Raw genomic sequence first — 13,935 nt, 5'->3', positions numbered from 1 at the left:
TGAATGATATGAATTCTAATTGTAATATAAATATTGTGCTCCATAGTGGAACTGAGTATCACCACAAATAGTTTAACCTGAATTTTAGAGTTAATGTCGCTATATCTATTTTCTTTGCAGAAGAAGGCCTTGCTCTCAAATTCAAATCTGTTTCAGGGGATCATCCACCATATCCAAAAGGTAACATTTCCATAATAAAAATACTGGTTTATTTAGACTAATATTCCTGCCTTTTCTGTAAATGATACAAGAGGAATCCAGGATGCCAAATTAAATTTGGCCGTACCGCATTATATGTACACCAGCTCCAGAATTTGATTTTACATTTAGAAATTAGATATCATACATGAGTACATAGTAGATACTGTGATTATTTTTAGAGTTTCTTGATATTTTAGTTTTAACCAAGACATTGAGAAGATCTATATTTTGTGTATATGAATTCTTCAGCACACTATTGTACTTAGTTAATGATGGGCCTTCTTTGGCTTCAATGCTATTGTTCTGGTTCTCCTAGCTAATGACAGTGTCGAAAAATTAGGTGCCATCGTTGCCCTTTTTAGAGTACTGGGAGATCCCCAATATGCATCACTTAGCTTTGTACATCTCTATGTGTGTCCAAAAGGCCCCCCCGGCAATGTCTCCATGATCTTGTTCTAGTAAAACTGCAATCTCCAGGCAGCTTGTTCAGCTCTGCAGCTCTGCAGCTCTGCAGTAAAGACAGCCAGAGGATGCCAAAGTTGCATTTTAGTAATTTTTCCTGGGTGCCCTATCCAGGAGGTAAAATTGGATATATTTAAACAATGCATTTCTGGACACTTTAGGGGATATGTCATTAATCGATTTGATTTATTCTCATAAAGTGATCTATCCAATTTCCTTCAAAAGTGCCCTGTATGAAACCGAGCTTCGGAATTTAATTATATCCTAAATATAGAAATTCCATTAACTTCTCCGCTTGCCAATTCCATTGGCATAAAGAAGCTATGCCACGTATGGGGGCCAACGAATGGAGTCACAGAAGGATATGGCTTAACATGGCGTGTCTTGCATAGCCCTGTAATATTACTTCTCAAGACGACTTGTACCATCCTAGGGAGACTCCCCTGCTCTAAGGCATTAGATATTAATAGGTCTCAAAGAGCCCACCACACCTCTGTTCCTTCCTGTTGCCTATTTCTTCTAGCTTTTAGTCACTTATCCATTGGACAGCCCATTGCAGCTGGGCTTCCATTAATGTAACTCATAATCAGTTGTACCCAGCCCAACCTGCCCCGTAGGAAACTTTTACTTTGCCAGTTTTACCCTGTGCCACCCTGCCCCCCATACCGAGTCTTCAAATAGCATATCCAACCACTTAAAGAGGTTCATCAGGAGCAATATCAGTATGGTAGCAAAATAATAGAGGGCCTCAGGAAGCATCACTGGTTTGGCCAACCCAATTCGCTTCTACAAGATTTGGGATCTCAGTGCTGTTATTGTGGTACTCAGGTTTCCTTCCAATGTATTTATGTCTGAGTGATATGCCCTTATACCGAGATAAGGAAAAGTCTTTTGCCTCCATCCGGTCACCCCCTCCCCAGACCAATGCAACTATGAGCCAATCCGGAGGTAACAGGGAACAAACAGGATTTAGCCCAGTTGACACCCAAACCAGATTACTTCTCCAGTTCAACCAAGGATTTTATGATTGATTTTAGATCAGTCTCCACAAACTTAATGAATAACATCAAGTGGTCTGTGTAAAGTTATATTGAATGCACATCTCCTCACCCCTCCCCTACTACAGCAGATTTACCTATTGGCATCCCTATAGGCTTAGCTTGGCTGCCAAAGACTCCATTGTCAGGGAAATAGTGGGGTGACAGAGGAAACCTTGATGCTCACTTGATAGGTGGTGGAGATGAGCTTAACTGTGTGCACACAGGCCATGGGTTATCAAAGGCCTTCTCTAATTGAGATCCAGGAGAGCAAAGTGTGGCTACATAGGGGCTCCTGAAGCCTTCGGAATAATCTTCCGATGTTTATTACATTGCCGCTTCCAGTTATGAACCTATTCTGGTCTATATATAGACCAGCTCAGTTACAGTAGCACGTTCCTAGACAATATTTTCCTTAGAGTTTTGTCATCAGTGTATATCATGGACAGGGTCCTGCATGAGATCATTCCACATGGTCCCTCCCAGGTTTAGTAAATACCACAATCAGCACTAGATTAGGTTTAGGAGGTAGGCATCCGGGCTCAAAGGCTGCCTTGTAGAACAACACTAACCTCGGGCTGGATGGTTTTAGGGGGAAGGCGTCCAGCACCAAAGGATACCTTGTTCAGTGAATTTAGTCCCAGGGCCAGGTGATCCACAATGTGTGAGGTAATAGTCCTGTGGGAGCCCGCCAACATCGCCATCTTCCGAGATGCCATATTCCGATGTACCCTTTAATCTCCTGGACTGTGATCAGCAGGATCCATATCCTCCCTGTTTTCAGGGTCATCTGTGGGAGGCTTACCCTTTTCTGATATTCTACCACTGTCTAAACACACACACTATATAGTGTCCTAAAGTAACTATAAATTATCTTACTGATATCTGCTTGGGAGTAACAGATGCCTTTCATCTCTAATTACTGTAATTAGGAAGCCCCTGTTTTCAGGCTTAATCAATCACACCAATGCTCTGCCTCCTCTGTCTTCCTCCACGTGAGTCTTTTATATATATGAAGCATAGTCTAAATAGTGTTACCTCTTCACTAGAGTGGCCTACTTATCTTTGGCTTGCCAAAGGGGGTCTGTTTTCATTCTGCTACCTTCCCCATCTCCAGATTGGCAGAGTCTTCCAGGGTGGCTAACTCATGGTCTATAACCTTGTGGACTCCCACTAATGCTTGTATCCAAGGACCTCTAATTATAGGTTTTGTTATATGGCCCTTAGGGACATTGCCGGCATTGCTAAGTTAGCATGAGCTTTGCTGCTGTGATGCTGCTTTTGCGCATGTTACTACATAACTTTAGTTTTGCAAGACTCTGTTTGTGCCATTCACATGAGCAACACCTGCATTTCACTTCTCTGCTGAGTTCTTGGAGTGTAGTCTGAACATGTTGTACAAGGTCGATAAACAATGCTCCTTGTTATTCTGTTCTGATCAGTCCTTAGCACTTAGATATAACATGCTAAACACAGCTGCAATGCTGGAGACTTGTGCTTTGATATTACGGGGATTCATGTTGTTTTAACCCGTTGGCTGCGCCGCCGATTTTGCGGAAGTGCAGCACTTCCGCAAAACGGGCGGGGCCGCGTCGGCCATTGGCTGACGGCAGCACCAGCGAGGTAGTGCTGCCGTTGGCCAATGGCCGACGTCAGCATTGAAGGGGTTAAAACACACTTGGAGAAAGCCTTTCCATGGAGAACAGCTCTGCTGTTCCTATGATGTAAAACTTACCTCCAGGATTTAAGGTATGGGGACTGCTGCCAAAGCCCAGAGATCGTCTTTTATATCCAGTCAAGGGAAGGGTGGTTAGGCCTTCTAGTTCCTTTTCCACTGTCTTTATATAATGACTTCCTCCTTTGTACTCTACAGAATTGTAACAATGCTAATTGTTTTGAATTTATGCATTTTGCAGCTGGTAGTGGCTCAACTCTATTGGAGAGCACGATAGTTAAAAGAAACATTTTAGCCTCATTGCTGCGGCTGATATTTTCCTCCTGTGCTGGGCCCCAATGATAATGGGTGTGGTCGTGACGGAACCATTCCGTCATCAGCACAGCTCAACCGTGACTGATGACGGAATGGTTCCGTCACCAGCATCGAAGGGGTTAAACTATACAGTGACTCTGCCAATTCTTATTGTGGACAAGTACGAGTGAGCGAGTGAAAGGGTATGTCTTGCTACCACGATTCCTGAGAGAGTCTGGAGTGTTGTGTTATGGGTTGTCTAATCATTTGTAGCTTTGTGAGTTTGGAAGAGAATGACTGAGACACTATAGCTAGTCGGTTTTGTGATTTTGGGTACTAAGGTGATAGGTTGGTACACCCCTATACACTGAGGTCCAGTTTTCCTGCGCATGGTTCTGTGTAGGTGCAGAATACCTGCAACAGTTTGAATGCCTCTGATTCAACCAAGGGGCAGGAAGAAGATCCTGAGTTATTAGTGAAGTCCCCCTCTATCAACTACCCCAGCATTTTGCAAAAGACGTGGTAATTTAGCATGGTGCATTTCAGGCAACATGTGGGTATTATGGCAGGATGCATTCCCCATCTAATACTCAGTATGAGTGTATTATGAACCGAGATCACCTTGCCCAGACATTTCTGTGTGAAGCACAGATGATTGTCATGATCTAGAGCAAACCACTTGATCCATTCTTACATGAAGGTCATGCTTCGGTGAATGAGTAAGTGAGTATTCCCTCACATCTGAGAGTTTGCATTGCAGGGAGTTCACCAACTAGCCAGTCCTTTAGTGACTATGTAATTTTGTCTGTTGAATGGGTAGGACATGAGGAACGTAGTTAATTCTGCACAACATCAAAACACTTCTAAAATCACTGCCTATCAATAGTGGGTGAACCCTCCACTCTGCCAGTAGTTAGTTCAATAAAACATAAAACAGTAGCTGCTTGACCTTGGTAGCATACACATTCTCCAATACCAATGATGTGTCATCCAGTTACTCACCAGTAGGGTGTACCTGTGCTCACCATCATGCAGCCCTTAACCTGCCACAAAAGACACCCATGTCGTATGATGGAGAACACCTGCAATTGAGACCTACTCTGTAATCTCAATCGTTCCACTGCTGCCAAATGACAGTTTTACAGGAAGTCTATATGAACCCATTTTTGTGTGAGGAATTCATGCATTTTATACCTTTGACAGTACTCATGCCCCAGACATTCCATATGACTTTTGTAAAACTATTATTCAATGACATAATTGGCCATTAGGTGCCAAAATCACTTTGCATCAGGACCACTCCCAGGTGAGGTGTTTGTAGAATTCTTGTTATATTCATTTTGTGCCCCCATCAGCCTACCTTGGTCTGTTTTAATGGGTAAACTATCCATCACCTGCCTGAAGCAATACCTTGCTCACCCCCCCAAGGACAGTAAAAGAAGTATCATCCATCCAAATGTTAAACCCAAAGTTCTCTCTTGTGTTCCTCGTATATGTATTCGGCATTGAGGAGAAGGGGGATGTACCCAACTATAAATTAATAATGTTTCTCCCCTAAAACTTCCATCGATCACCCCGCTTTTAAGTACCAAAAAAACCTTTGGAATGCATAATGGATGAGTCATATGTCCAGCCTTATAAACGCCCACCCCCAATTGCCTCACACCATCAGAGTCTTTATAGCACAGTCATTTTGGCCAAGGTTCCTCACATTATATTCCAGGAAAGGATTCAGGGATCTCCACCTCTCAATGTTATAATCTTCTTCATTCAACACTAGTCAGATCTAATTTTCCGGCATCTGTGGTTTATGTCTGGCACATCTTCTTCCTCAATTCCAGGAATACTTGATCTAGATCCTCATCCTGAATGATCTGATTCAATGGCATTGGTGGTTGGCATCTACGGGGTGGGGAGGATGGGAGTGCGCACAAATAAATAAAAAAATTTAAACACCAGACACAACCTTCTCTCTGGACCTCTTTTTTCCTCAATTGCAGTGCAGGCATCAGCAAACTCCCTGGCCCAATCCTAGCACTGCTCACAGGCTGTTAACCAGCATGAGAGTAGCACCCTGATTGGAGGAAGCATCCTCTCTCGGCACTCTCCAACATTCTGGAAGCATACACTTGCTCTCAACCCAGCTGTCTTAAGACATACATGACTTAAGACAGCTTGGTTGAGAGGTTTAAAGTGGGCATGTCTGGCCGGTCATCACAGACATGCACACTTTAAACCGTGCATAGGCAGGCCTCTGCCTACCACTCCTCCTTGCTGCCACTCAGCCGGCCCGCCCTGTCCTGACCCTCTGTTCAGGATGGGATAATGAAAAAACAAAATGGTAATAAATATCATTTTATTTTTCATCTCTATGGCTTTGGGGTGCATTTAATTGGGGTGACAGTCCTTCACTCCAACGGAGGAGCTGCCCCTGATCAGTGGTCTCCTCTGTATCACATGAGGCCTCAGTCTCTGCAATCCAGCTTTCATGGCATGCATGTCTGTTCGGTTGGAGCCCTGATGCCATCTGCCACAGCCCACTTTTAATGCATTTACTGAGCTTATACAACTGTAGCCTCCAAACAACCTATTCTGTTGAAGGCTTGGTTTTTATACCATTGCAGCTTGTCAACTGGAGACAGGATTCTGATGGGTTTGGTGCCAAGAGTGAGTACACTCAATTCATTCCTGTCAAGTTGGCTGACCCAGATCCCCACGGCCATTCGACCTTGATACCACTAAATGCGTCCACCACCCAAATTGCATATATATATATAAATACATGTATATAGGTAACATGATGACGTTATTTTTCGCATATGTATACTCACCACTGTAATGAAATGCCTCTTTTTGTGTGGTCATCCCCAAGTTTTCAGATCGAGGCTGGTGTTTTTTTGTACTCTGAGAGTGCACTGAAGACTGCTAATCAGACCTCAGTGCCAGTGTCCTGACTCTAAAGTGTATGTCAAATAGGTTATAACCCAATGGAAATTGCTAGCTTACTTGTAAGCCTCTCATATAGGGTACCCAGGTACCCAGTGCATGTAAGTTAGAGAGGTACCTCTCCAGGGAATTTGTGTCAACGACTCTCGGGAAGGTGAACAATGAGGGATTGCAGGCCAGGGAGGTGTTAACTTCCTTCTGCAAGAAGCCACATAGGTGTTAGCCCCAAAAGGCAAGCTTCAAAGGGAAGTTGCCTTTTAAAGGGCAAATGTGAAACACTAGGGTGAAGGGCTGCTCCAACATTTAGGCAGACAGGCTGACATGGGGAGAAGAGAGGGACAAAGAGTTGCCAAACTGTTTTCCCCAGGGACGTGTAGCCCTAAGGTAGCCATACCCCAAGGGTCAGCTAGTGAGTCCCACACAATGAAAGAGGGACTCACCATCTTGAGAGTAGGCAGAATGGCGCATCGTGGGAGACCAAGTGCCAAACTCAACAAGAAGGGGGGCACCAGGTGGGAGGGAACCTGGCAACCCATTGGCTACCAACAGCATCTTGCCCTGGGGGCATTTTCTGAGCATAAAGAGGGCACCCCTGGTACCCGTATCTCAGAAAGCAACTGACCTGGAAGGAGAACCAATGAAATACTGCCCTTCTGTCGAGGACGTACAAAAGGGGGTGGTGATGGACGGAGCATCTAAACCGATCAAACACTCACACCCAGTCAACAGATCTGGGTTTAATCCATCACCTTTCTTTAGCCCACTTTGCCACCCCAGTTCAAACATGGCCATATGCAAATCAGTCTGACCCTGTGCCTCATATGAACAGTCCAGCCCGAACTGCCAAGCCATGCCTTCCCTGGACCGGAAACAAGCTTCCTAGGACCGGTTTCTGGCATTACAGCCGTCTTCAGCCAGGCTTGCTTGAATCCAGTGGCAAAGTGAGCAAGGGACTCACGGCTGAGCATACCCTGCCAACTTATGGCAAACAAAGTGGTACAAAAGGGGGTGGTGATGGATGAAGCATCTGAACCATTCAAACACTCACACCCAGTCAACAGATCTGGGTTTAATCCATCACCATTCTTTAGCCCACTCTGCCACCCCAGTTCAGGCATGGCCATATGCAAATCAGTCTGACCCTGTGCCTCATGGGAACAGTCCAGCCCGAACTGCCAAGCCATGCCTACCCTGGACCGGAAACAAGCTTCCTAGGACCAGTTTCTGGCATTACAGCCGTCTTCAGCCAGGTTTGCTTGATTCCAGTGGCAAAGTGAGCAAGGGACTCACGTCTGAGCATACCCTGCCAACTTATGGCAAACAAAGTGGTACAAAAGGGGGTGGTGATGGATGAAGCATCTGAACCATTCAAACACTCACACCCAGTCAACAGATCTGGGTTTAATCCATCACCGTTCTTTAGACCACTCTGCCATCCCAGTTCAGACATGGCCATATGCAAATCAGTCTGACCCTGTGCCTATGGGAACAGTCCAGCCCAAACTGCCAAGCCACGCCTTCCCTGGACCAGAGACAAGCTTCCTAGGACCGGTTTCTGGCATTACAGCCGTCTTCAGCCAGGCTTGCTTGAATCCAGTGGCAAAGTGAGCAAGGGACTCACGTCTGAGCAAACCCTGCCAACTTATGGCGAACAAAGCGGTACAAAAGGGGGTGGTGATGGACAGAGCATCTGAACCAATCAAACACTCGCACCCAGTCAACAGATCTGGGTTTAATCCATCACCGTTCTTTAGCCCACTCTGCCAGCCCAGTTCAGACATGGCCATATGCAAATCAGTCTGACCCTGTGCCTCATGGGAACAGTCCAGCCCGAACTGCAAGTTGATAGCCCAAAGTCTTCAAACGGCCATGACCACCACTGTGCAGAATCCAGGGAACAAGACCCGATGCACAGAGTTGCGTCCATTGTTGCTAAGCCTGAAAGTGCTCTTGAAGAACTGCTGGGACTCTCAGAGGGTGAGCTGTTGACCTAGGAATGATTGCCTGTGCACGTGAGACTTCAGGGAGTGAGGACTGCCTACAGGAAGACCCTCATCGACCGTGTCGCCTCCACAGAATCATTCAAGTATCTTCAGCATTCTTCATACCATGCATCATGACCACTCAATAGTGATCCATTTCAATGTGAATAAAGTGTCAGCAATTGCTTGAAGATGGCTTCTTCTGTAGAGATAACTGTTTCTGACGATCTCGTTGGCCCCCATGACTAGCTCTCTGGTGGTGTTGGTAAGAACAAGTAACTTTACTCGGAAGCATTGATACTTGACCTAGTTTTCCTTGAACAAGTTTCTGTGTCAAATTTGTTATATTTGCCATAGCTTGTTCACGGTTGAGTGAAATGCTTTGATTTATTATTTCTTGTAACTTCCATAACCCTGAAATCCTCTGGTGGTTCTTTTTCATTTTGATGTCTAAATTCTTCTAAAAGTGCAGTCTATTGTTATAAATTGGTGCATGAGTGTTGTGTTAATTTCTTGTTCCTTTGTGTAAGCCTTGCTGCTCAAAGCCACAGCTACCCAGGGTTGAGCCGAAGGTTTGACAAATGAAACCTAGGGGCCTTAAAGGGGTCGGTAAGGGTATTAGATGGTGGGGGTCGCAAAACAACACCATATAATGCAACCCATTTCCTCACAACCACCAGGAACTCACGTTTTCTGATGACTATGGAAAATGTTCTATTCGATAAGTGGAAAGTAGTGAAAACCGCAGTGTGGAATAATCCCTTCTTTTTCAAAAGGCTTCTATGAAATGTCAGTGTCCTGAAAGTGGCTGCTGCATCTACCAAACAACAATACTACTGCCAGTACTGATGATAATTGAGTATTTTTTAGTGGGATCCTTACGAATGAGACATAAAGACCCGGTTTTTTATTTACGTCACTAGTTGATTTATTTATTTTTCACACTAGTTAATCAGAAGTTTATATTCAACAAGTGGAACAATATTCATGTGTATAGATTCGAAACAGCATTATAATGAAAACATACAATACAAAGCAATTTATACAATATTTACAATACATCCACACTTTCACTTTGGCCAAACCTTTCATCCATCTACATTCATACTACAAGCAAAAAAAAATACTTAGGGCCTAGTGTCAAACAATATGAGTACATGTAAATTAATGAAAAATGGATACAGATGAAAATCAATGTACTCAAAACAATCACATTGGTATTAGTCCTATTTAATAAGCACTAGTTGTATACTAATTTTGATTTGACAAAAGAACCCTAAAACAAGAGTCGACGCGTTTCGAATTCCCCAATGCGGAGTTCTCTTCAGGACCAACAATCTTTAGTTAAGACAAAAAGCAACAATCTTCCTAGTAGATGGCGTGCAGACAGACAGTCACTATTGAGAGGCTCATGTGTTAATTCGGGTATTGCGATCGTTTTTAGCCACAATGTTAATTTTAAATGCAGCCTCTTAAAAAAGACGTCCTATTCAGGTTCTGCAACATTTCCTTTACTCGTCCATACTCGTCTTGTCGGGAACCACGTTCAAAAGATCTACCAGGCACCAGGTCAGTCTATCATCAGAATGACAGATGTTGTGCAAGGGCTTACGGGCAATAATGAGTGCCTTGAATCTTGAATTTGATGCAACTTCTGACTGCCAACCAGTGTATCTTATAGAATGCCTGAGAGACCGATTGAAATTTTGGAATACCAAATAGCAACCTAGCTGCCACATTTTGCTGAGTTTGTAGTCTATTCAGATATCGTTCCTGCATATTCACATATATTCTGTTACAATAGTCATGTTTAGATAAGACTAAAGCAGTGGTGACATTTGTTTGGCATTAGTCGGTATATATGTGTTAGAAATGAGGGTCTCTATTTGGCAGTAGCTTGCACCCTGTCCAAGTAGGGACTCCTTCTTCTAGTCAGGATGAGCAATGTAAAAACCTAAGTTTGCCGGTACTCACCTTCTGGTACCCTAACACAGAGCAGTCAGGTTGAACTACAGAGGCAATGTGTAAAGCATTTGTATATAACCCACAGTAACACAGTGAAAACACCACAAATGGACACCACACCAGTTTACAGAAATAAAGTTTCTGAATCTAAACCAAATAAGAACAAAATAACAAAAATCCAACTTACACAACTCAAAATATCACTTGTAAAAGGTTTCTTGTACAAATATAGCTTTTAGAAGACAAAATCTCCAAATGGGGCTATGTTGAGGTCTTGGCTGGTACCAACACAAATTATGGTGCTGATCACCTGGTGCATTGGCCGGTCTTGGACACACACGGGCCCTCAAAGACAGTACATTTTGTTATGGTCCTAACAATGGCAACCGGGAGGGGATGCGGTGCCTATGCCGGGCGGCTTTGTTTCCCGTGGCTCCCACAGGGAAGGTGAGGTGTCGGTTCCTTACTGCCACAGGGAAGGTGAGGCATTTATTCCTTACTGCTGCGCAGGGGAGGTGAGGCATTGGTTCCTTACTGTGTAGGGGAGGTGATGCAAAGACACTGCTTCAGTTCCTTACAACAGTGCAGCGTCTGGCAGTCACCCATATCGGTTATCAACCCAGTTATAGGGTGCAGGAGATGCTGGGGTCAGTAGAAGACAGGGGGTGCTTCATGCACTCCACGACCAGTGCCCTTAGCCCAGGTGCAGACGTCGGGGCTGCTGTGCCATCGAGGGCAATGCTGCGCTCACCCAGCGAGTGGTGACCACGGTGTCGGTGAAGGCAGTGGCGTTGGAGACGGTATTGGGAATCTTCTACTTGGGGTTTGCAGCCTAGCAAATACCTCCAATGGTCCAGATCTAGTAGTGGCACCACTAGACAGGTCGGAACTCCCATCAGTGGAGTTCTGGAATGATGCAACTGAAGTCCTTGTGTCTCTGAGACTCCAGAACAGGAGGTAAGCTCTACTTCAAGCTCTTAGAGACCTTCTCAACCAGTATTTACAGCAAAGTTCAGTCTTTGTCCTCCACTTTACCAAAGCAGCAACTCCAGGCCAACCCATCTATGCAAAACACAGCAAAGGGGCAGTACTCCTCCTCAAAGTTCTTAAGCTTTTATCCTTAGCAGAGGTTTTTTTTGATTCCTTGAGTAATCAAAAATTCTGGGGATTTATGTCTAATATATATACCCCATTTTCTCTTTGTAGTCTTTGTTTCAAGAGTCTCTGAGCTCAGTAAAACCAGTTCCCGCTTACCTGCCCCAGCTTCACTGCAGGGGGTGGAGCCAGAATTGTGCAGAGCAGACAGCCTATTCTGGTGCTCGTGAAAACTCCTTCCATCACCCTAAATGCAAAAAGGTCTCTTCATCCTGGCTATGAGTCACCCAGGAAAGAAACCCCCTTGTGACTGTCTAGAGTGAATGCACTTCCCAAGCTCTTGTCAATATTAACCCAGACAGTGAATACACAAACAGGCAGAGTCACACAACATGGTAAAGCAAGAAAGTGCCCACTTTCTAAAAGTGGTATTTTCAAACACACAATTTAAAAACTACCTCTACTAAAAGGTGTATTATTAAATTCTGAGTACAGAGAGCCTACACTCCATTTCTAGCTGCCCCAATGGAAAGTTACACTTCTAAGATGTTACAAGGCAGCTCCCATGTTAACCTATGGGAGAGACAGCCTTTCAATAGTGAAAAATGAAATATACAGTATTTCACTATCAGGACAGGTAGATCACAACAGTACATGTCTTACATGTCCTACCATTCGCATACACTGCACTCTTCCCCAGCGGTACCTTGGGCCTAACTTAGGGGTGTCTTACATGTAAGAAAGGAGAAGGGTAGCAGCAGACAATTGGGGGCTCTTGTCATGTCAACATGGCAGTTTAAAACTGTGTGTGAATACATTGCAGTGGCAGGTCTGAGTTATATTTGAAGGGCTATTTGTGAGGGTGGCACAACCAGTGTAGCAGCCCCACTAGTAGCATTTTATTTACAGGCCCTGGCACACTCAGTACACTTTACTAGGGACTTACCAGCAAAACAAATATGACAATCATGGATAACCAAGCATAATCACAATTTACATAGGTAGCACTTGCATGTTGGCACTGATCAGCAGTGGCAAAGTGCCCAGAGTACATAAACCAGCAAAAAAAGTCCATCACACAAAACCATAAAGTACAGAAGGCAGAGGCAAAAAGTCAGTGAAAACCAAGCAAATAATGCCAGGTCTAACAATATGGGATATTTTTTTTATCAACTTCAGAGTGACGAATGAGGATGAAACAACAGCATTGACCTGGCTACCAAACTTCAGTTAGTCAATGATAACTCCTAAGGTTTTGCCTTAGTCACAGGGATAAGAAGTCCCAGTTCCTTCGGCCACCAGGATGGGGCCCAGATAGGAGAGAGGTTTACAAATAACACAACCTCGGTCTTTCCTCAGTTTAATTTCAGGCAATGTAGCTGGAGATGTTAATCAGAGTGGTAGCTACATGTCTTGGTCACTCCCAGGCATCCTATCAGGTTGCATTACTGCAGGCCCTAGGCATGGTCACCCTCACTCTCTTTGCATCGTGGCATGCCAACTTGCACCTGTTCTTCTCCCACCTTCTGGCCTAGACCTGGGTAACCTCTTTCTGACCCATGTCTGATCCATCAAAAGAGGGCATTTCAAGATGTTTGACCAGTCCCCGACCACTTAATGCATGTACAATCACCATTTGGAATAAAGGTAAAGTTTTCAACTTTCCAACAATGACTGGAGACATTGGAGTGTGATGTTATTGCGGTGGTCGGCTGCAGAGTCCCAGTGGATTACCCTAACTACCATTGAAGAACATTCTGCAGGGACTAGCATCTCAAAATTCAACACCCTCCTTTCAATAATTAAAGAACCAATTTGTTTATCTTCTTTGAGATAATTAAATCATCTTTTTTATTTTTCCATTCAATTGAACTTCATAGACTACTTCCCTGACTCAAAACATTAAAATGAACTGCATAGACTACTGTGACTGATAACATATATGCAGAGGGTTGGCTTAGTTGACACACATTTCACATAGATATGGGTTTGCCTAAGAGTTTATTTCAAGGTAATAGTTGTTCTGATCTCTGATGTTCAAAGAAACATGTCTTATAGCGTTTTTATGGTTACAATTCCCTTTTGATCAGAGTCAGTAGTTATGTCCAGGTAAAGGCTCTCATCAGATGCGTCACACCAGAGGCTATTATTCACAACTAGTACATTAAAAAGTGTATAAACTAAGGGCCACGTGTACGACCATTTCATTTCTCGACTTGCGTTTTTTTTGCTACTCGCAATTAGCGAGTCGCAAAATGAAATGTACAACAGTGTCTTA

At 44.1% G+C, this 13,935-nt stretch overlaps 1 protein-coding gene across 3 annotated transcripts in view; it reads left to right on the top strand.

The window, feature by feature from the left end:
- Positions 1–13,935, top strand: part of HDAC9 (histone deacetylase 9) — a 2,124,307-nt gene that overhangs the window by 1,302,182 nt on the left and 808,190 nt on the right. For all 3 annotated transcript variants that reach the window (XM_086941890.1, XM_086941889.1, XM_086941887.1), the window contains exon 5: positions 121–180. In XM_086941890.1, the coding sequence (XP_086798016.1) occupies positions 121–180 (60 nt within the window). The remainder of the gene's footprint in view (positions 1–120; positions 181–13,935) is intronic.

Source organism: Lissotriton vulgaris, chromosome 10 (assembly GCF_964263255.1).
Source record: "Lissotriton vulgaris chromosome 10, aLisVul1.2, whole genome shotgun sequence".
Taxonomy (NCBI): Eukaryota; Metazoa; Chordata; class Amphibia; order Caudata; family Salamandridae; genus Lissotriton; species Lissotriton vulgaris.
Note: the sequence above shows the minus strand (reverse complement) of the source record. Positions and strands in the feature narration are given on the sequence as shown.